General features: G+C 50.3%; 2 protein-coding genes across 4 annotated transcripts in view; one reads left to right on the plus strand and one right to left on the minus strand.

Moving 5' to 3' along the window:
• The window catches only part of Nisch (nischarin), a 36,353-nt gene extending 26,748 nt beyond the window's left edge, over positions 1 to 9,605 (minus strand). For 2 of the 3 annotated variants that reach the window (XM_042284556.2, XM_042284555.2), the window contains exons 1-3: positions 9,455 to 9,605; positions 7,334 to 7,417; positions 6,141 to 6,323 (exon numbers count right to left, since the gene is read on the minus strand). In XM_042284556.2, coding sequence (XP_042140490.1) covers positions 6,141 to 6,323; positions 7,334 to 7,417; positions 9,455 to 9,556 — 369 coding nt within the window. In that variant the 5' untranslated portion in view covers positions 9,557 to 9,605. The remainder of the gene's footprint in view (positions 1 to 6,140; positions 6,324 to 7,333; positions 7,418 to 9,454) is intronic. The other variant, XM_016000121.3, reaches the window with a different exon arrangement.
• A 1,584-nt stretch (positions 9,606 to 11,189) lies between these two features.
• On the plus strand, positions 11,190 to 14,597 carry Tnnc1 (troponin C1, slow skeletal and cardiac type). Its single transcript, XM_006981522.4, has 6 exons — positions 11,190 to 11,319; positions 12,774 to 12,804; positions 13,029 to 13,175; positions 13,480 to 13,594; positions 14,161 to 14,297; positions 14,381 to 14,597. Exons 1-6 carry the CDS (start codon positions 11,296 to 11,298, stop codon positions 14,410 to 14,412), a joined length of 486 nt encoding a protein of 161 aa, XP_006981584.1. The 5' UTR covers positions 11,190 to 11,295; the 3' UTR covers positions 14,413 to 14,597.
• The last annotated feature ends 5,915 nt before the right edge of the window (positions 14,598 to 20,512 follow it).

Consider the following 20,512-nt stretch of genomic DNA (forward strand, 5'->3'; position numbering starts at 1 on the left):
AGAGAAAATATAATCATAAAACTTTTGTGATACCAATTAGTCAACCGTTTCTCAGATATGGCACCAAAAATACAAGTGACCATAATATACAAAGATGAACTTTGTCAAAATCTAAAACATGTATGTTTCAAAGAATACTATCAAGGACTCAGTGGTTAAGAGAACTTGATGCTCTTGCAGAGGACCAGGGTTTAATTCCCAGCACCCAGGTAGCTAACAACTGTCAATAATGCCAGTGCCAGGGGATCCGACTCCTGTCTTCTGGCCTCCACAGGCACTGCTCATACGTGGTGCACACACATACATGCAGGCAAAACACCCATAAACATAAAATAAAAATAAATATTTTTAAAGGATATTTTCAAGTAAAGGAAGCCAGATGTGGTGGTACACGCCTATAATCACAGTACTCAGGAGGCTGAGGCAGGAGGATGGTGAGTTTGAGGCCAGCTTGTTCTATATGATTCTAAGCCAGCATTGGCTATATAAAGACCATATCTTTTTTTTTTTTTTTCGAGACAGGGTTTCTCTGTGTAGCTTTGTGCCTTTCCTGGAACTCACTTGGTAGCCCAGGCTGGCCTCGAACTCACAGAGATCCGCCTGGCTCTGCCTCCCGAGTGCTGGGATTAAAGGCATGCGCCACCACCGCTCGGCAAGACCATATCTTAAGAACAACAATAACAACAAAATAAAGTGGAAAGCTGTGGGTACAACTCGATGGTAGTCCATGTTCAGTATGTAAAAGGCCCTAAATTTGATCTGCAGCACAAAAAAAGAAAAAAGAAAAAGAAAAGAAAAACGAATGAACAAACAAACAGGGTTAAAAACAACAAAAAAACCTTCACGGAACATGGTAAGTTATTTGCATATCACACTTCTGAAAAGGGTCTAGTATTCAGAATATATAAAGAACTCTTACAACTCAACAAAAAGAAAAGAAAAGAAAACAAAAACAAAAAAACAAGAAAGAAAGGAAGGGAGGGAGGGAGGGGGAGAGAGGGAGACAGAGTGGGAGGGGAGGCTGGAGAGAGTCTCAGTTGTTATGAACACTGGCTGCTCTTCCACAGGACCTGATTTAATTCCCAGCACCCATGTGGCAGCTCTAACCTGTTCTAAAGCCAGTTCCAGGGTTTCTACCCTCACACAGACATGCATGCAGGCAAAACATCAATGCACATAAAATAAAAATAAATTATAAAAAGAAAGAAAAAGAAAACCTAATGTTACAAGGACAAGGGATTTAAATCCATTTTCCCCAAGATATAAATGCCCTACAGGTATATTAAAAAAAAATCTCAGCATCATTAATCATGGTACAACTGCCAGCCAAAACCACAATGGAGCTCCTTCACGCCCATTCTGACGTCCAGGATAAAACAGACAAGCGCAAGTGCAGGTTAGGGTGTGGGGAGATGCAGCCTGCACACTGTGACTAAGAATGGAAGATAACCTGGTGGTTCCTCAAAAAGTCGTTACGATGTGACTGACCTTCCTCTTCTGGGTGTACCCCACAGGCAGGAAACACGTTCGTACAAAACCTTATGCAGCAGCCCCCCCAATTCCCTTCATCCAATTTCATTTTCTGTGGTCATTCGTGATCACCGACAGCCCGGAATTAGGAAATGGAAAAAAACCAGAAAAAAGGATTCACAAGTTTTAAATTGCTCAGCATTCTGAGTACCATGAACTCTCCAGCTGTCCCACCCTGTACCTCCTGTAACACCCTGTACCTTCTGTCCAGCATATCTATATAATATACTCAGCACTCAGCAGTCTGCCAGTCACTGGCAGCCATCTTGGCTACCACAGTTTTGAGATGCATGCGTTTAAGGAACTCTTACTTGAATTTAGAATAGTCTGAATATGCAGGAGTAGAGATGCGGGAATTCGGATATGCCCAAGACAAGTCTTAAAGTGGCTCCATAAGAGAAAGATAAAGTCTCTAGTTTGGTAGGAAAATAAATTAGTTAAGATCTACAGTAAAAATGAATCTTCTATCCAGGAAATTGTGAAGAAGAAATTCCTGCTACATTTGCTGCAATACTTCAAACTGAAAAAGTTATGGTTAGAATACACAGAACTTAGGACAGAAAAAACAGTGCATCTGTCAGGTAGGGCTGGCTCAGTGTTAGCCTTGGTTCTAGCTGTCTATTGGGGCCCTCGCAATGTATTCACTTTCTCAGGTAAGGGGATAATGACTGGATAAACACAATATGGTATGACAGTTCTTCCTTAGCCATGGAGGGCACACTCTAAAACCCACAGATGCCCAAGACTATACAGTTCATATATACTCTGTTCTTTCCTACAAACACATACTCATGATAAAGTCTAATCTAAAGTAAGACAGAGCCAAATGCTAATACTCTAAAATAAAATTATTAAAGTAATGTTATAGTAAAAATTATGTAATGTGGTCTCTTAAAGCATCTTCTACTTTTACCTTTCCACTTACAGGAAGCACTTCATGGTTATATTTTGGCATATCTGAATTGCCATCATTGTGACTCAGGTGTTCTGGGCTAGAACCACATAAAATCAGTTACCTGGACACAGCACTGTGACATTGTAACACTTAATAACTGAGGTGGCTACAAAGTGATTAGTGGCCTATTAAGTGACCGTGTGTATAATGTGGATACACCAGACAAAGAGCTGAATCCTGTGAAAGAGTTCATCACACTACTCAGAATGGTGCATTTAAAACTCATGAACTGTTTACTTCTGGAGTTCTCCATGTAACATTTTCAAACCACGGTTGCCAGTAGGACAGAAACCATGGGATGCAAAATCAGATTAAAAAGAGATTTCTGAATGTATATCCAAAGAATATGTTAGTCATAAAAGGACTAAATGATTAATGCTACAACATGAATGGACCCTGGGAATGAATTAAGTTGCTATATATTATATGAAACACTATACAAAAACCCTGAGGACAAGCAAATTCACAGAGGCAGAGAGTGAGGCAGTGAGTACCCAGAGCTGGGGAAAGGAAGGGACAGGCAGTTACTATACTAAATAGAGGGCTGTGTTGTGGGCAATGAAGTGTTCTGGAATTAAGACAGCAGTGTTCATCACCTCACAACTTTGTGGATCTACTAAAAACTACTAAATTGTATACTCACAGTGAATTTTACAGTATGTGAATTGTATCTCAACCTAAAAGCATTTCTCCCTAAACAAAAAGAAAACAACAGCAACAACCATAACGAAGTCAGGTATGTTGGCATCTACTGTAATTGCAGTACTCAGGAGGGAGAGGCAGAAGGATCGCTGCAAGTTCAAGGCCACCCTGGGCTATGGGACAAATCTTATGCTAACTACATCTATATAGTAAAAGCCTATCTTAACAAAATAAAATGTAAGTAGTCCACACCATAGCCTAGGATTCCCTGGGTCTATCCACCTCATCCAATGACAGCACACAAGAGACAGACATCTCTGGAACAACCCCCATGCAGATACTGGCTAAGACAGATTCCCTTGAGAGCCCCCACCTGCAAAAAAAGCTGATGATGCTCTTAGACTGTGTTCAAAGGTAAATTTAAAGGAGTAGCTAGCCCAGTGATTTTCAGCTGGGTGATTCTGGCCCCTCCCACCAGGAGATGGGCATTGTCTCCTTTAGAGAACAGAATTTTAGTGGATGGGCTGGGAAGGAAAGTGTTATAGATGTGGATCAAGGCCAGGGATGCTGTTAAGCAGTGTCCCTCATAATTCAGAAAAACGGCAGTGCCATGGATGAGAAACCCATCTTAATCTAACAACAGGTTAATTTCTTTTCAAATCCTCAGATTTATATAACTTTTGTATATATTTGATATCAATAATGTCAAATATGTCTGAATAGCTCCAAGGCCATGCTTCAAACCAAAATCACAGAGTTAGGCTGGTCCTAGAACTATTGCAGGAAAGTCTAACTAAAAAGAGCATTCCTGGGGCTGGAGAGATGGCTCAGTGGTTAAGAGCACCAACTGCTCTTTGGTAGGACCTGGGTTCAATTCCCCGCACCCACATGATAGCTCACAACTGTAATTCCAGTTCCAGGGAACCTGACACCCATGGCAAACAGTTTTTTAAAAAATTAACTAATTAAAAAGAGCACTTTAGGCCTTTCCTGCTCCGAGCTGTGCAAGCCTGCAGCATCAGGAAAACCTCCTGAAAGACAGCCTTAACAACAAAGCATATTTTCAAAGAGACGTTTATCAGTTTTCATTCTTCAGTGAAAAATGGAAGGTTTGTGATGTTTATTTGACAGACTCACATAGGCAATGAGAATTTTTTCTTATGCAAGAAAATGTAAAAAGACATTCACAACAGGAAATGGTATACAGACACAGTCTAACGTGTATGGTCCCTTCCAGCTTAGTGGCAGGAGGCTAGCCACATCACCAAATTCCAAATCTCCAGGCTCTATTTAGTACTTCAAGAAAGATTCAGGAGTCTTTACTCTGAAATTTCAAGAAAGATTTATTTTAAAAAGGCCAAGGCCATCTTAATCACTTAAGGGAAAAATAATTAAATATTAGATATATGTTATCGGAAAACCCTCAAAGAAAACCGTTCCACAGTTCTTCATAGACAACTACATCAATGTGACCCTTTTTCTTGTAAAACTAGAATCCTAGTCTACACACTGTTTTATGATCTGTTTCTTTGTGGGGCTTTTTCTTTGGGGAGGGGATTTGAGACAGAGTCTCACTATGTAGCCTTGGCTGGCTTGAAGCTTGCTCTGTAGACCAGGCTGGCCTTGAACTCACAAAGATCCACCTGCTGCTGCCTCTCAAGTGTGGGGATTAAAGGCGTGAGTGTGAATGGCAAGGACTTGTTCCTCTTACATATTTATTTTCCCATGACAGTAAGTCCACAGCTATACCAGAAATATAATGTCCAAATGCATGGATGACCACTTTTTTGTTGTTTTGTTTATTTGTTTGGAGATAGGAGTCTCATTATGTAGCCCTGGCAAATTTCAAATTTTAGAGATTTGCCTGCTCCTACCTGCTGGGATAAAAGGCATGTGCCACCATGTCCAGCCTTGTTTGGATTTTCAAAACAAGTCTTGATGCACACACAGCCTAGGCTGGCTTTGAACTACAGACTAGGAAGTGCTGGAATGCAGATGCGTGCCATCATACCTCCTGGCTTGGCTTGATTTTTTTTTTCCTTTAAAGAAACTTCTTCCCACCATTCTCTGTACTGTCGTCAGTATCTTGCTCCAAGCTTTAAGTGACTACCTATGTTCACATATCCTTTCACGGCTGTCTTATCTTTCCTTAGAATAAATTCTCAGAAGTAGACTGCAAGTGGCTTCTGATGTTTTGGCTTCACACTGCTGAACTACCTTCTTAAGGTCTGCTCACTTCATTATTGTTTACTTTTTATTGGTTTTGAGACACAGTCTTGCTATAGAGCTCTGTGCGGCCACAAACTGGTGACTCCTCTGCTCAGCAGGATTGATTGTGTGACCAGCAGCACATCAGTCTCTCCCCAGAAGGGAGAGCAGAGCTGCTCTATGACGCAGCTTCGGTACACTGGAGCGGGGTGTCTACCACGAGCCCCATGGTGGCAATTCACTGATTAAGAATGACTAATTCCAGGCTGGAGAGACGGCTCAGCAGTTAAAAGAGCAAACTGCACTTACAGTTACCCAATTCAGTTCCCTGGGTGACTCACAACCTCCTGCAACTCGAGCTCCAAGGGACAAAGCATCCTCTCTGATTTACATGGTGTTTACACTGACATGTACACACCCCACAGAAATGCACAACACTAAAAATAAAAGAATCTTAAAATGGAAGAATGACGAATTCTCTCAGTGCTGAGGCAACACAGCAACAGTATGTCTATCCAGGTATTCCTTCTTTCTAGTCCATCCTCACCCATTAGGAGGGAAATCTACCTTCAAAATCAAGAGAGATTTTTGAAAACAAAATGCCTTGGAGTAGAAGAAAATATGTGGCCAGTCTGACTTAACATAAATCCACCAACAAACATGATGTGCTCTACCTGACCACACTCCTCCATCCTCTATCCTCAGTCAGGGTCCAGTCTGCTTCTCCTCAAAGCTGAGGTCTGTGCCTTAAACTTTGGTGGCTGTGGGTGGGTAGGCAAAGTTGAGAACCTCAAAGGGAACTTACATAGAAGTGGAAATGCAAGAAGTGGGCCAACACTCTGGGAGCCACATCAGGGAAGGTGCCCAGGAGAGTCTGGAGGTACACCTCCAGGTCCTTCTCCCTTTTCTCTACCAAGCTTCTTGAGTTCTTTCCGATTATCTTTTTAGGTGGAAGTAGAGATTTGTCAATTTTTCTCTCTGCAACAAGCTGTAAGAAAATACAAGCACATCAACCATAGACCAAGAAGCTCTGTATCTCTGTAAGATCCAGGCTGGCAATGATCATATCTTCTACAGCCATTCTTGGTAGCAGTACCAGGATTGGCGCTCCAACTAATGCACCTGGGATCTGGCCTCTTCCAATCCAAGTAGTACTGGAAATACTAATATAATTCCAAGTGAGAAATTCCATCGTCAGTCTTGGGAACATTGAGAAAAGTAGTGCTTAAGACCCCCTGTAGTTTGAAAACTAAAGGAGTCCGTGCTATATTTTAAGACACTCACTGTAAACATCCCACAGAAATGCAGCTCTTTCTAAAAGCAAGGGAAAAAATATAATCTCAATCTATTATTAAAGAGTAAAAATATATTTTGTGGACCAAGTTCAAAATTGTGCTCGCCTCAAGAATATGGCAATTTTAAACTCAAAATTTAAATATACTACTCTAGAAGGTCTCATACTAGGGCTGAACTCCTAGGACCAACCAGTTCTTTTGTGAAATGCATTAAGGAGCTGTCTACTAAAGTCAACTACAAAGCCCATGAGATGGTTCATCTGGCAAAGGCATTTGCTGCTGAATCTGATAATCTGAGTTCAATCCTTGGGGCCTATGTGGTAGAAGGAGAATCAGCTCTCTCAAACTGTCCTCTGACCTCTATATATGTGATATGTGTGCATCTCCCTCCCACCTAAAATAAATACATAAAATTTATATATATTTAAAGTCAGGGTTTCTCTGTTTAACAACCCTGGCTGTCTTGGAACTCACTCTGTAGCTCAGGCTGGCCTCAAACTCACAGAAATCTACCTGCCTCTGCCTCCCAGGTGCTGGGATTAAAGGCGTGCACCACTAGGGTCAGCCACAAATAAATTTTTAAGATATTAGCAAAAAATAGATGTGGAGGTGGTTTTGCCCTAAAATTAATGTGTGGCACAATGGAGACTCGGTCCTCAAGCCCCTAAACCCTGAGATACAGGTTCCCAACTCCTCAGATTACCTTTTCGTGTAGGTCATGAAAGTCACTATAACGATGCTTGATTGTCCACTCGTGGTTGCCGTCAGTAACCTGTATGATATAAACCTAAAGGGAAAAATGAATCCTTGAGGCAAGGGAACCCTGCCCCCACAATAGGTGCAAAGTATTCAGACCCCACTCCCCCAAAATCCAGAGTCAGGCATCCTTCCACATCCATTGTGCACCTGACCCTACTGAGCAGTGGTGGACCAGCCTTCCTCAGCCTCCCCCACAGCCCTGTGAGGTCTGGAGAAAAGCTGTGCTCTGGTCATCGGGAAGGAATGGAAATGTGACTAGCTCAACACACCTCCTTAGATTTTGACCTCCTGCCTCCACATAATTAAAAACTCAACCAGAGTTATAGGCAAGGCTGCCCCTTCTAAGGGAGGTAGAGCAGAACCCTGTTCGGCAGGACCAGTGTCTCTGCTATACATCTTTTCAGATACCCTGACTCCATCCTAGAATACGTCTTCAAACAACATTTTCCACTGACTGATTCTGAATTCTGCTGCTGGACCAGGAGTCGAGGCACCACCACACTCCTACAGCAGGGGTCCAACCAGCCTTAACGGAAGACAATGCGGGTTTGGTGGTTAAGAAAACCTGGGTTCAAAAATCCGGGTATCCCATTTCCTGGGTGTGGCTTATGTGCAGCTTATGTAAGTGACTAGGAGCCTAAATTCTCTCTGGGCCTCAATTCCTCCATTTTAAAACCCGGTAGGCTTAAGGATCAAGTAAAGTAATGATTATGAAATGATTTGTGCAGCCTAACACCTGACAAAAGACAGGTATGCTAATAACATGTAATGCAGCTCACCCAGGGACAAATGATGATGGTCAGCTTCCATCACCACCCTGTCACTTAGAGGAAGGACAAAGCCCGGAACAGAAGAGCTTTTTGGAGATGAACCTCTACTGACTGCAGCTAGTCATGGTGGAGTGACCTCATCCCTTAACTAGATGAGCAAACCCGATGGTCCTAGCACCCCCCCCCCCCCCCCCCCCGTCTGTGTAGCAGGGAAGGGTGAGTGGGAATAGTCAACTAGGCTGATTCCTCCGACCCCCAGAGGCAGCCATTTGTCCAGCACCAGCCTGTTGCTCCAGGAACCACCAGTCCTAATTCCACCGCGACGGTTCCCCTTCCTTACAGGGGGGAGAAGGGCTAGAGGAACAGCCCTCAGGATCCGGCATTAGGATGGGAGCCAATGGGGTGAGGCCAAGGCAGGGCCAAGGCCCTTACCACTGCCCACCCTCCTGGGAACAAAGGACAAGGAGACAGGCTCTATGAGCCCCCCCCCCCCCCAGAACAAGTTTTCACCTGGCAGGCCTGGCATTCTACCCTATCCAGACTCGAGTGCTTCTAACACCATCACCATAACTACCGTCCTTTTTTGTCGGGCCTCCCTGGTAGCCTACAAGGATACGTGAGAAGCGCACTGTCCCTCTCCCCTAAGCCGTGAAGTCCCCTAAGGTTTGCAGGTCCTGTACGTCAGCCCTAAGGTAACTTCTCTTTTCCCAACGGCTGGGGTCCATTTCCCCACATCCCTTCCTCACTTCGCAGGTCTAATCTGGACTGCGACGGGCTTGTGTGGGGGTGGGGTAGAGATCAAGATCCGCCCCCCTCTCCTTCACCACCTGAGGATCCCCGGCCCTTTCCTTGGGTTCCATCTATCCGAGGCCACCCCTTTCGAGTCCCCTTCCTCCTCGACCCTCTGTCGAGACCTCTCCGGCTGGCACCCCTCCTTGCCTGGGGGGTCCAGAGGGACTCCATCTTACCTACACCTCCCTTCCTCCCCAGGTCCTCCCTGACCCTCTGATTCCTGCAACACTCGTCCCCTTTCCCGACCGCGCACCCTTGCTCCCCCACCCCCTCCGGGCGCCCCGCCCTAGGCCCTCCTCCGGGACCTCCGCGACCCGGCCCCTTCCCCTGCAAAGCCCCACTTCCAGGGCTCCCTCGTCGCCACCGCAGAACCTTCCGCCCCCCGGGTCGGGATGGGGGACCCAGGCCCCTCTCCTCGAGCCCCCCTCCCCCGACTCGGGACGCCTGGTTCCAGGCGCTAGGCCCGCTCTGGGTGCCCGCGTCCGTGCCCCGCCACAGCACACCGTGTACGTGTCCACGAGCTCGGAACCCACGACGCGCGCCTCCTTGGCCGGCTCGGCCTCCCGCTCGGGCCCGAAGCTGAGCGCCGCCGCCGCCGCCGCCATGTTGCGGGCTCCGCCGCTGCCGACGCCCGGCGCAGACTGGCAGCAGCAGGGGGCGGGGCCAGCGTCCCGCCGCCCCCCGGCCCCCGCCGCCCCCCGCCCGCACCCGCGCCGCCATCTTGGCCCCGCCGCCTGCCCGCGCCCCGCCCCTCGCCCGTGATGGACAGGTCTCGCCAGTGGCACGCATGCGTCGCTCCCGCGGGCTGGCCCAGCTGTCTTTTGTGTACCTGTGCAGCGTCTTTCTTCTCTTGCAGTTGTGGTTGTCGGTCCGTGAGGCCCTCAGCAACGGGAGGCTAGAGGCCAGGGCCCTTCTGAACTCTCCGAAGTCAGTCTGCTTCGCCTGGCCTCCGTTTCCAGGGGGGACGTGACTAGGGTCTCGCCTGGCTGCTAGGCTCAGTCCCTGTGTAGCATGAGCAAGATGGAGAAGATAAGAGCCGGACTTAGATCTGGAGCAAGGACCAGAGGGACTTTCTCTGATACTCGGGGAGTCCGTTGTTACATGTAGTGATGGAGAATTGAGTGTGGTGATTCTGCACTGCCCAGCACATCCCCGTTGGGTGCTAGGCTGCAAACTGCAGTGTTCACGGGAAATGTATACGAAGCAGAGGTACAGGTGAGGGGAAGGGATATGTGCTGCCCATCTGGTTCCCCAGATGACATCCTGCAAGAGCTCAGATTGAGGGGGACCCAGACTGGCCCTGGACACAAAAGCCTCGGGGCTTGAATGAGCAAACATTAGCCGTGGGGACTAGCTGGAGAAGAAGTGGCCCAGTTGGAGGATGAAGGAAGAGAATCCTGATATAGATCGGATTCTTTAGGAATACTTGTTGAATCAGAGAGCACAGATGACTCAAGTCCAAAGTGGACATTGCTCTCCTTGAGAGACAGACGGTTGGGGCATGGCAGATCTTGCTCTAGCGCTCCACGCTAGCCTATCCTAGGTGGACCAGTGACGTCTTCCCTGGCCAGTTTCATATTATACCTCCAAACTAAGCTTACATGGGAGACTTTTCTTGGCAGGGTTTACACTGCTAGCCCCTGTTTGCATGTGACCTCCTCCCGAGAGATGTAATACGAGGTAGGGGCTTCCTGTAGGTAGTCACTGTCCGTTTGAAAGCTTGTTTCCTCATCTGGAAAATGGGGGTGTTACCACCCACCTCTCTGATTGCAGAGAAGATTAACCCATTTTAGGGACCTGGCTGGCCCACTACTTCACATTTCCTGTCTGGGCCTGGGCTCCATGTTTTCCCTCACTCGAGAAACTTTCCTTGGGGCTGTTGAGATGGCATATATATATATATATATATATATATATATATATATATATATGCATTTAGGTGCTTGCTGTCAAAGCCTGAAGACTTGAGTTCAGTCCTGGGAATCTAGGTCGTAGAGGGAGATAGATGACTCCTGCGAGTTATCCTCTGACCTCCACGTGCACACATAAATAAATGTAATAATAGGTGTTTTCTTGAGACTTCACTGTGGGGTATAGGGAACAGGTGGTAAGGGACCTGGTCCTTACGGTCTTTCATAGTTCCCGGCCCAGGCAGAGGATACAGGGACTCTGGCCAGCCTGAGATTACAGGGACCAGGGGAGGGGTGGAGGATATTACAGGCAGTGGTGGGCTGGGCTGGGAATGCAACAGGAGGTGGAGGGAGGCAGGGCTATTTAAGCCCAGGCTGAGGGCTGGCTGGCTGGCTGGCAACCCCGGTAGCCTGTCCTGTGAGCTGCCTCCAACATGGATGACATCTACAAAGCCGCGGTGAGAGATAAGTCTTTAAAGGGTTGGGATGGGTAGGTCCACTGGGGGTTCACTCGGCTCAGAACGGGGGGCGAGGGTGCCCCAGGGAAGTGATGGAGGACTCAAAAGAGGCCCCACACAGCTGTAGCTAAGCCCCTCAAAGGAAGAGTGGGGCTGACATTTGGAGGGTGCAGAAAAGGTAGGAGTCTTGGGATCTGGAGAGGGGCTGTCAGGGTGGCTGGAGGATGTGGTCTCAGCCTTTAGCATCCTGTGTCACCCTCTGATGTCTAGTCTGTCACTGTCTTGGCCACACCTCTGTATTTGTGTGTCTGTTCTTTAGGCCTTTGGTCTTTCTCGGGGTCTTTCCACCTCTGTTCCTTCCTCACTGTCTCTCCGAGTCCTTGCCTCGCTGTGTATCTCCAGCCCCCACCCCATTTCTACCTCTCACAATCTGCTTCTTACGTGCTCAGATCTGCCACCCTCCTCTAGCCCCTGAGCTGGCTGAAGAAGCTTTAGAAGGTGGGAGGCAGCTGTGAGGAGGACTGCAGAACTTGAGTTCTGGGATGGGGAAGGTTCTTAGAAGGTCCGGTCCTGGGGACAGGTAGGGGAGAGGGAACAGAAAGCTGAAACCTAGTCCTTGTAACGTCTGGCAGGCTCAGGGCTTAGGTGGACATTGGGGGTGATAGGAGTCAGGGCTAAAGAACATCACCCCAAGACTCTGCAATCTCCTGGGGACCTTGAGGGGTTTTTGATACAACCACTACCTGCTCCAGAGACAAGAAAATCCTGGCAAACAGCTGTTCCCAGAGACTTCTCCCCCAACACCCAGAATATGGCCCCTCTTGTGAGCAGGGAAGGGCTGCAGCTGGTTCCTATGGTATCCTTGCCTATCTTGTAGGAGTCTGTGGAGCTGGAGGGGGGGTAGCCCTCCACCCAGTGCCCATACAAGGCCTGGTGGGGCTGGGAACTAATTTTGGCTCCCCAGGCAGCACCAGTAGGCCAGGGGGGCAGATAACACTGCCCCACCCCCCACATACCAAAGTCCCCAGAACAATCACCAGGTTTAACTTTGTCCTCCTTTAAAAATAGCTCGGTGGCCACCCTGGTCCGGTTACAGTGGGTGGGAGGCTTTGCTCACCCCCACATTAGTTTTATTGTCTCAACCTGAGGGACAGCTGTCTCTTAGGCCATGCAGCTTAGGTTTCATTAGGGTGATCTAAAGGACATGGAATGGTCATTGAGTATTGTTACTCGGGACACCTTGCTCCTGGAAGGGGTGCCTGCCTGTCATCTTGGCTCCCAGCCCAGCCTCTGGAAAATCAGCTGGGTCAGGAAAGGACTGAGGACTTCCTCTGTAACCTGGGAATGGGTGCCTCCTTCAATTCTCGGTCTTCCTACCTGTGGAATGGGTCGGTCTCTACAGCAGTCTCCACTAAGGCCTGAGTCTGGGTCCTGAGTTCCCTTTTCCTCTCTAGGTAGAGCAGTTGACAGAAGAGCAGAAGAATGGTAAGTGTCACCCATTGAGGGGACAGTGGGGCTGGATGGAGGGTATGTGGGGATGCCTTTCCAGGAAAGAACCCCAGATTAGAGGCCACAGTCTGAGGTTTCTCCTTGTTATGACTTCAAAGAACTCTTGGAGGGAGGTGGGCGGTTTGCTGGCGGCCCCAGGGACCTGGGTTTCTAGTGTCCTGACTGCTGATTCCATCCCCTCGCCCTACCATTGGACACAGAGTTCAAGGCTGCCTTCGATATCTTTGTCCTGGGTGCGGAGGATGGCTGCATCAGTACCAAGGAGCTGGGCAAGGTGATGAGGATGCTGGGCCAGAACCCCACCCCTGAGGAGCTGCAGGAGATGATCGATGAAGTGGATGAAGATGGTGAGCCCCTTCACCCACTCCAGTCTCCCCGGGCTCGCTGGCCTCCAGCTCTTAGCCGTCTCATCCAGAGACTCGGCAAATAGCTCCTGCCTGTAATCCCAAGAAGGCTGAGGCAGTATGGCTGCGATGAGTTCGAAGCCGGTCTGATTGGGTCACATGGGGAGCTCCAGGCCAGCTTGGACTGCAAAGCAAGATTCTGCCTCAAATAAGAGGAGTGGGCAGATGAGCACACTAGCCCTGTAGGGCTGGTGCGGGGAGGGCACTGCCTGAGTGCTAACTCTCCGGCCCTGCTGTCTACCCACAGGCAGTGGCACAGTGGACTTCGACGAGTTCCTGGTCATGATGGTCCGGTGCATGAAGGACGATAGCAAAGGGAAGTCTGAGGAGGAGCTGTCGGATCTCTTCCGCATGTTTGACAAGTGAGGACGTGCTTGCCTTCGGACCCTGACCCAAGCAGAGCTAGAGAGGGGTAGTCTCAGCTGGGCGGTGGTGGTGGCCCACGCCTTTAATCCCAGCACTTGGAGGCAGAGGCAGGCCAGTCTCTGAGTTCAAGGCTAGCCTGGTCTACAGAGCGAGTTCCAGGACAGCCAGGGCTACACAGAGAAACCCTATCTTGGAAAAAAAAAAAAAAACAAGAAAGAAAGGAAGGAAGGAAGGAAGGAAGGAAGGAAGGAAGGAAGGAAGGAAGGAAGGAAGAAAGAAAGAAAAAGGAAGGAAGGGAGGGAGGGAGGGAGGGAGGGAGGAAGGAAGGAAGGAAGGAAGGAAGGAAGGAAGGAAGGAAGGAAGGAAGGAAGGAAGGAAAGGGTAGTCTCCAATCCCATGCTGGATACCCTGCAGTCTGTCTCCCATCCTGTGTGATGAGACACCAGACATCTTCTAGTATCCCTGCCCTGTCTCCTGGGGTGGTATGTGTGGGGTGCCTCTTCCCTCCTCCTCTGCCCTTTCCTGAGCTCTGAGGCGCCCCTTGCCCGCCCACCCCCTGTAGAAATGCTGACGGCTACATCGACTTGGACGAGCTGAAGATGATGCTGCAGGCTACGGGCGAGACGATTACAGAGGATGACATTGAAGAGCTCATGAAGGACGGCGACAAGAACAACGATGGCCGGATTGACTACGATGGTGAGCGGGTGGGAGGACCACCCTGCGGCTGCTCATCCTCTGCCCAGCTCTTATCTGACCCGTACACGGTCCTCTTTCCACAGAGTTCCTGGAATTCATGAAGGGTGTGGAGTAGACACTGACTTTGCACAGAGTTGCCCTCACGCCTGTCCTCCCTCTCCAGACAGACCCTATGGTACCGGTACAACTGGGTTCTCTAGACTCTGAACCTGGTTGTGTCCTTTAACCCCCACCCCCCACCCCAACTGGACTCTCTCCCCTTTCCTGTCCTGGGGAATGCAAATAAATCCTTGCTCCCTAGAGGCTGGTATCTTTCTCTGATTTTCCTGGGGCCACAAGTCTTTTCTCAGGGCTCCCTCCCGCCTGATGACGTCATCCCTGTCAGGCTGGCTGCAGAGCTGTGTTCCGACTGCTCAACCCTCTCCTACCAGAGGACTCTCACGAGGCCAGAGATGCCTTGCTCTGGGCCCTGCTGGGAACTGGGCCCTGCAGCAGCCCCAGACCCTGCATCGTTACAAGTTCATGAAAGGTGTGGAGCCGACACTGACCTTCACTGCAAGCTGCCCGTTCCCACCTCCCACTTTAGCCAGCTCTGGGATGGGAGTGAGCTGCCTGGTCAGCCAGTGTGGCAGCCAACAGATACCCTCTGAGGGGGAGCAGTTAGTTCAGTGGGTCCTGGGTGCTCCTTGGCATGGCAGCCTCTCCATCCTGGTTGGAATGAAGCTCAAGCTCGTGAGATCCAGCAGGCTTATGGCACCATCTCCCCGCTGCCCTGTGTTTCTCGCCGGGAATACTGACTGACTCTTGGTCTCTGATGAGCGTGTAGTTTACTCCATACTCTATCATCCATTTTACAGATGAGGGCCCAATGGCCCAGAGAGCCAAGGTCACCTGGCAAATCTACAAGAGGGCTTAGCCACCTTGCCGCCAGCCAAGGACTCTGACAGACTAGGTCAAATAGACCTACCGTCCAGCTCCTTGGGCCCTCTGAGATTGGCCTCCAGTCACCTGTCTGATCTTTTTCCCTGACAGGAAATGAAGGCCTGAGGTCTGGAGATATCCCCAGCTTAGTGGGGGTGCCCAGGTCAGAGCTGCAGCCAGAACAGTGACGGGGGCAGGATGTTGGGGGCTCGCAAGGAAATGGAGGTGATGGTAGCAATGCTTTCAGGACAGACAGCTGATCATGACAGCCAGGCTCCAGCCAGAATGCCGGCAGCTGGCCTTGCTCCGCCCTGCTGCTGTACAAAAGGCCTCTGCACCTGTGCCCCAGCCTCAGCATCCCCAGACAGGCTGCACATTCCAGAGAGAGTCTTGGAATTCTAGACATGCCTCTGGCTGGGCAAGAGTTGTCAGGCGTTCCCAGTCCCGGCCGAGCCACGGGAGGAGTGGAGAGGGGGTCCCTGCAGGCCTGCCCTTGGGATTGGGAACTGGAGAACTTGGGGTCCTATGAAGATGTCCAGAGTGACCCAGTAAGATTGATGTCCCAGAGGAGGAGAAGCCACAGTGAGTGGTACAGCCTGCCAGTGCGTCATTCAGGGGCCTCTCCACACACACACCCTGTCTGCAGTATAGAGCTAGATGCTGTGGTATATCAGAGCGAGGCCTTGTTCCTAATCTCAGGATCTCTAGCCAACTCTGGGAAATGAAAAGGCAAAGGAATTCAGTGAGGAAAGCAGCATGGTGTGGTAGCCCGACACAAATCGTCCTGGGATGTTTCCTAGAAGAGGAAGTCTTGAGCAGAACCCCGAAGAACACCAATGAACCAGCTGTGGGCCACAATGGGAAGACTTGAAATGGGTCTCAAACAGGAAGGCAGCCCTGGGACAGAAGCTGAGCCCCAGCTACCTCAGGGAGAGGTGGGCAGTGCCTGGCCTCCTTCCTGTTCTGTAGGCTCAGAGAACGATCTACCGTAGTCTGCCTTTGGCTTATAAATGAGTTTATTAAGTATGTAGCAAGCAAAAGTGAAAGAATGGCCACCGATAGAGAGAGGCAGTAGCCAGCAGGACATTATCCAAACATCTGGCAGAGATGCGCTCTCAGCCTCACCGAGAGCAAACAGGAGGCAAGACCATCAAACTGGAGACGTATGACCATCCAGCCCAAATCAGCTGGGAAGCCCTATGTGGGCAGCCATCTGGAGTTCCCAGCCCAGAGAGTCTTGGGTGGAGGAGACAGTCTCTGTGATGAGTAAAAGAACACATTGCCGCAGAGAGATAACGTCCAATCAGGTTCTGACAACATCAGCCCAAGCTGACAGGACAAACTGAAGAAGCCAGCAGTTCCCAGTTGAGCTTTCTCCCCCGTGGCTTCTCCCTCACTGCCCGAATTTCCCCCCTTTCCTTTTTCTTTTTTTTTGGTTTTTCTGAGACAGGGTTTCTCTGTGTAGCTTTGCGCCTTTCCTGGAACTCGCTTTGGAGACCAGGCTGGCCTCGAACTCACAGAGATCCGCCTGCCTCTGCCTCCCGAGTGCTGGGATTAAAGGCGTGCGCCACCACCGCCTGGCTCCACGTTGACATTTCTTGAGATATGAAGGCCTGGGGAGGCACAGGTTTGGATCAGAGGTTTTAGGGATGGAACTTTCTTTGCATCCAGTTTTGGTATTTATCCTTTTGTGAAATTCTAAACATGTAGAAATAGCACAAAATACTCCCGTTTTCAGGCCAGGGTGATGCCTCAGTGGGTAAAGGCACCTGCTACCAAGCTGGATGACCTGAGATTGACCCCTGGGACCCAATGGACACAGTGTTGTCACACTTGGACTGCTTTACTGTTCCCTCCTGTCTTGTAGAGAACCAGCCTGTCCCGGGAGAGATGCTGGGAGTAGTCATGAAAGTTGTTCTCCGACCTTCACACATTCACAGTGGCACACTTGCATCCGACCCACCTCTATGCACATGCACAAATACATAAACATAAAAATATCCAAACTGCTCTCAGCTGTCCTTTGGCCTGCTTTAGCAAGGTCTCCAAGGTAGTTCAGGTTAGCCTCAAGGGTGCCGTCCCCCACCAAGGTTGCACAAGGTAGTTCAGGTTAGCCTCAAGGGTGCCGTCCCCCACCAAGGTCGCACAAGGTAGTTCAGGTTAGCCTCAAGGGTGCCGTCCCCCACCAAGGTCGCACAAGGTAGTTCAGGTTAGCCTCAAGGGTGCCGTCCCCCACCAAGGTCGCACAAGGTAGTTCAGGTTAGCCTCAAGGGTGCCGTCCCCCACCAAGGTCTCCCAAGTGCTGGGACTACAGATGTGAAAATTACGCTGGCTTGGACTTGAGCTTTCATTTTGTTTTTGTTCTTTGAGACAGGGTTTCTCTGTGTAGCCCTGGAACTCACTCTGTAGACCAGGCTAGCCTCGAACTCAGAGATCCGCCTGCCTCTGCCTCCCGAGTGCTGGAATTAAAGGCCTGTGCCACTGCACCCAGATTTTGAACTTTAACATTTTAACCACAAGACGGTGCTCAAACTGAGGGAATCGACGTGAGCATCACACTGTCACCTGTAGACCTGACTGAGGTTTTGTCAGCTGCCCAGAGTTCTGTTCCTGGATCAGCCACCGTGTGGTGAGGATGACACCAGTGTATTCAAGCTATCCTGGCTCCTTGTCGATTTGCGACGGTTTCTCAGTCTTTCTTCCTCCTTCAAGACCTTCATTTGGAAGGAGTACAGGCTCATTCTGGTGTGCGTGTGTGCGCGTGTGCGTGCATGCGTGCGTGCGTGCGTGCGTGCGTGCGTGCGTGCGTGCGTGCGTGTGTGTGTGTGTGTGTGTGTGTGTGTGTGTGTGTGTGTACCCACACCCTCGAGTACATGCAGAAGCCAGAGGAAGACCCTGGGTGTCTTGCTCTGTTGCTCTACCTAATTCCTTTGAGACAGGTTCTCTCACAGAAACTGAGCTAGGCCGGCGGCCCCAGCAATCCTGTCTTTATCTGCCCCCAGCCCTGGGATAGCAGGGCATACGTGGCCATGCCTGACTTTTTGTGGGGGTCTCGGGGGTCAAGCCCTGTCCTCCTCACGCGTGCACAGTAAGCACTCTTAACTATTTTCATTCTCTCTCTCTCTCTCTCTCTCTCTCTCTCTCTCTCTCTCTCTCTCTCTCTCTCTCTCTCTGTAGGCCAGAGGTCAGCCTCAGAGTGTTATTTCTCAGGTGCTGTCCAGCATCTTTTCTGAGACAGTCTTTCACTCACCCTGAGAACTCACTGGTGAGGCTGACCGAGCAGCGCACCCCCAGGGACCGCCCTGTCTCTCCCTCCCCAGTGCTGGGATTACGAGAACCTGCCACCACATCCGCTTTATTCGGTGGGTTCTGGGGTTCAAACCCAGGTCTTCGCACTGGCAGAGCAGGCACTTTATCAAGCGAGTCACCGCTCGTTCCGGCTCCCAGGCTGGTTCTTTGTAGACTCTCCCGGGTGGGTTTCCTCAGGAGAAATTTTAGGTGGGGCAGTTTAGACGGCTTGATTACAAGAAGGATGAAGAATCAAAGCCGAGATGCTGGGACAGGCTGGTGGGAGACGCACAGATGGGATCTAACAGAGGGGCCGAGTGAGAGCCAGGAATGTGGGCGTCAGCAGGGCGGGAAACCCTTTCCAGTTTTGTCCATGAATGAGGGCCCCAGAGGAAGTGGCAGAGACCGGGTGCCTGAACCTGACGTGAGCAGTTGGGTAGGACACGTGGATAAGATTGATGGGTGACAGAAACAGGCCTGAATGATGGCTAATGGCTCCAGGTTTTGGAATCAGAGCCCTCCCCGATCCCCTTCCCTCTAACCCTCCTTCTAGGCCTTAGCTATCTGGGTGGGAGGGCCCCAGGGGCAGTAGGATGAAAGTCAGATTAGAGGGGCCTGAAGAGAGTGAGCAGTGGTCTGGGAGACAGGGAATGGTGTGGACAACAACCAAAAATCAGAGGAATGGGCGGGGTCTACAGGAAGAACAGGGACTAGGGAGAAGGATGTTTGAGAATGGGTGGGGAATGACCGGTGTGCTGATGGAAACAACCCATCCAGGGCGTTGGAGAGGCTGGGCAGCTCAGCCACCATTGTCCACAAGGCTAGGCCATGGTGCTGGGACCAAGATTTAAACTAGAGGCCAGGCAGGTGGCCTCGGTGGGTGAAAGATTGTGGTACGGGTGTTGGTGTGTGTGTGGGTACTGAGTGTGGTGGTAGAGCCCAGGGGGAGGGAGACATGTTCCAAAGATGCACACGGAAAGGCGTGTCCTGGGCGACCACTTGAAGAGCGCCTGAGGTATGTGTGGGGAGAGAGAGGGTGATGGGCAGTGACTGGGGGGGACAGAGTCTAGCCCACTGTGACGGCTAAGCCTGCTACACAGCTACCTGTTTGTTTAGAAGCGAAAACTGTCCAAAAGGGGCATTAAGGAAAGAGGGAGTGCCCCTGCCATCCCTGGCTCTCTTCATCAGCTGCCAGAGGTGGGAGCCGTTCTGGGAGAGATGAAGGAGGTCATGACCCATTCACTGAAGGGAGTTCTAGAAAACTCCATGGCCGTTGAGGACAGAAAAGGGGGAGCTGTTCCTTCCAGGCATCATGGCCTCAGAAGTGTACCCAGGAATGGCTGGGCTATACAACCCTGCATGTATCCACCTGGTGGCACCTGCCACAAGAACACACATGTGCCATAGGGATCAGTCCAGAGGTCCCCAAGTGCCCACCAGCTAATGCCACATCACTCGCATGCATCACCTATTTCTGGCCTCTCCACTGTGGAGTTTTGTCGTTCTTTGCCTGGATAGGGCCTTCTCCGCGAAGCCTCCCTTGACTTTTTTTCATTAGAAGAAATCGCCGGAGCATCTTTGCTGCTTCTGCTTCTGTATTGTGGTGTCTACATAACTGCCTGATTGCTCAGGAGCAGGTTCCAGCACAAAACCAGACGTGTTTATTTTGGATCTCTCATGAAGTTCCATCTTTGTCCATTAGGTGGCACCAGGGGTCTGTGCGAGGCTCCAGCGTGCCTTTGGGTCCGGCCCCTGAGAGGAAGGGTCCTTTGGGAAAGGATCCATATCCTGCTGCTTAGACCGGGGAACTGAGAGGAGAAGGAGAAAGGGAGGGATGGAGAGAGAGCGACAGAGGGAGAAACCTGACTGAGTCCACACAGCTGAGTATGGGTCCCCAGGCTCTGTCCCAGGCTTTTTCTGCCCACCCCACGTGCCTGTCCTGATAGACGCAGGCCTCCCTACAGCCACAGCTAGGGTCTGGCTGAGTGCAGACCCCCGGGGTGGTG

This window comes from Peromyscus maniculatus, chromosome 9 (genome assembly GCF_049852395.1).
Source record: "Peromyscus maniculatus bairdii isolate BWxNUB_F1_BW_parent chromosome 9, HU_Pman_BW_mat_3.1, whole genome shotgun sequence".
Taxonomy (NCBI): Eukaryota; Metazoa; Chordata; class Mammalia; order Rodentia; family Cricetidae; genus Peromyscus; species Peromyscus maniculatus.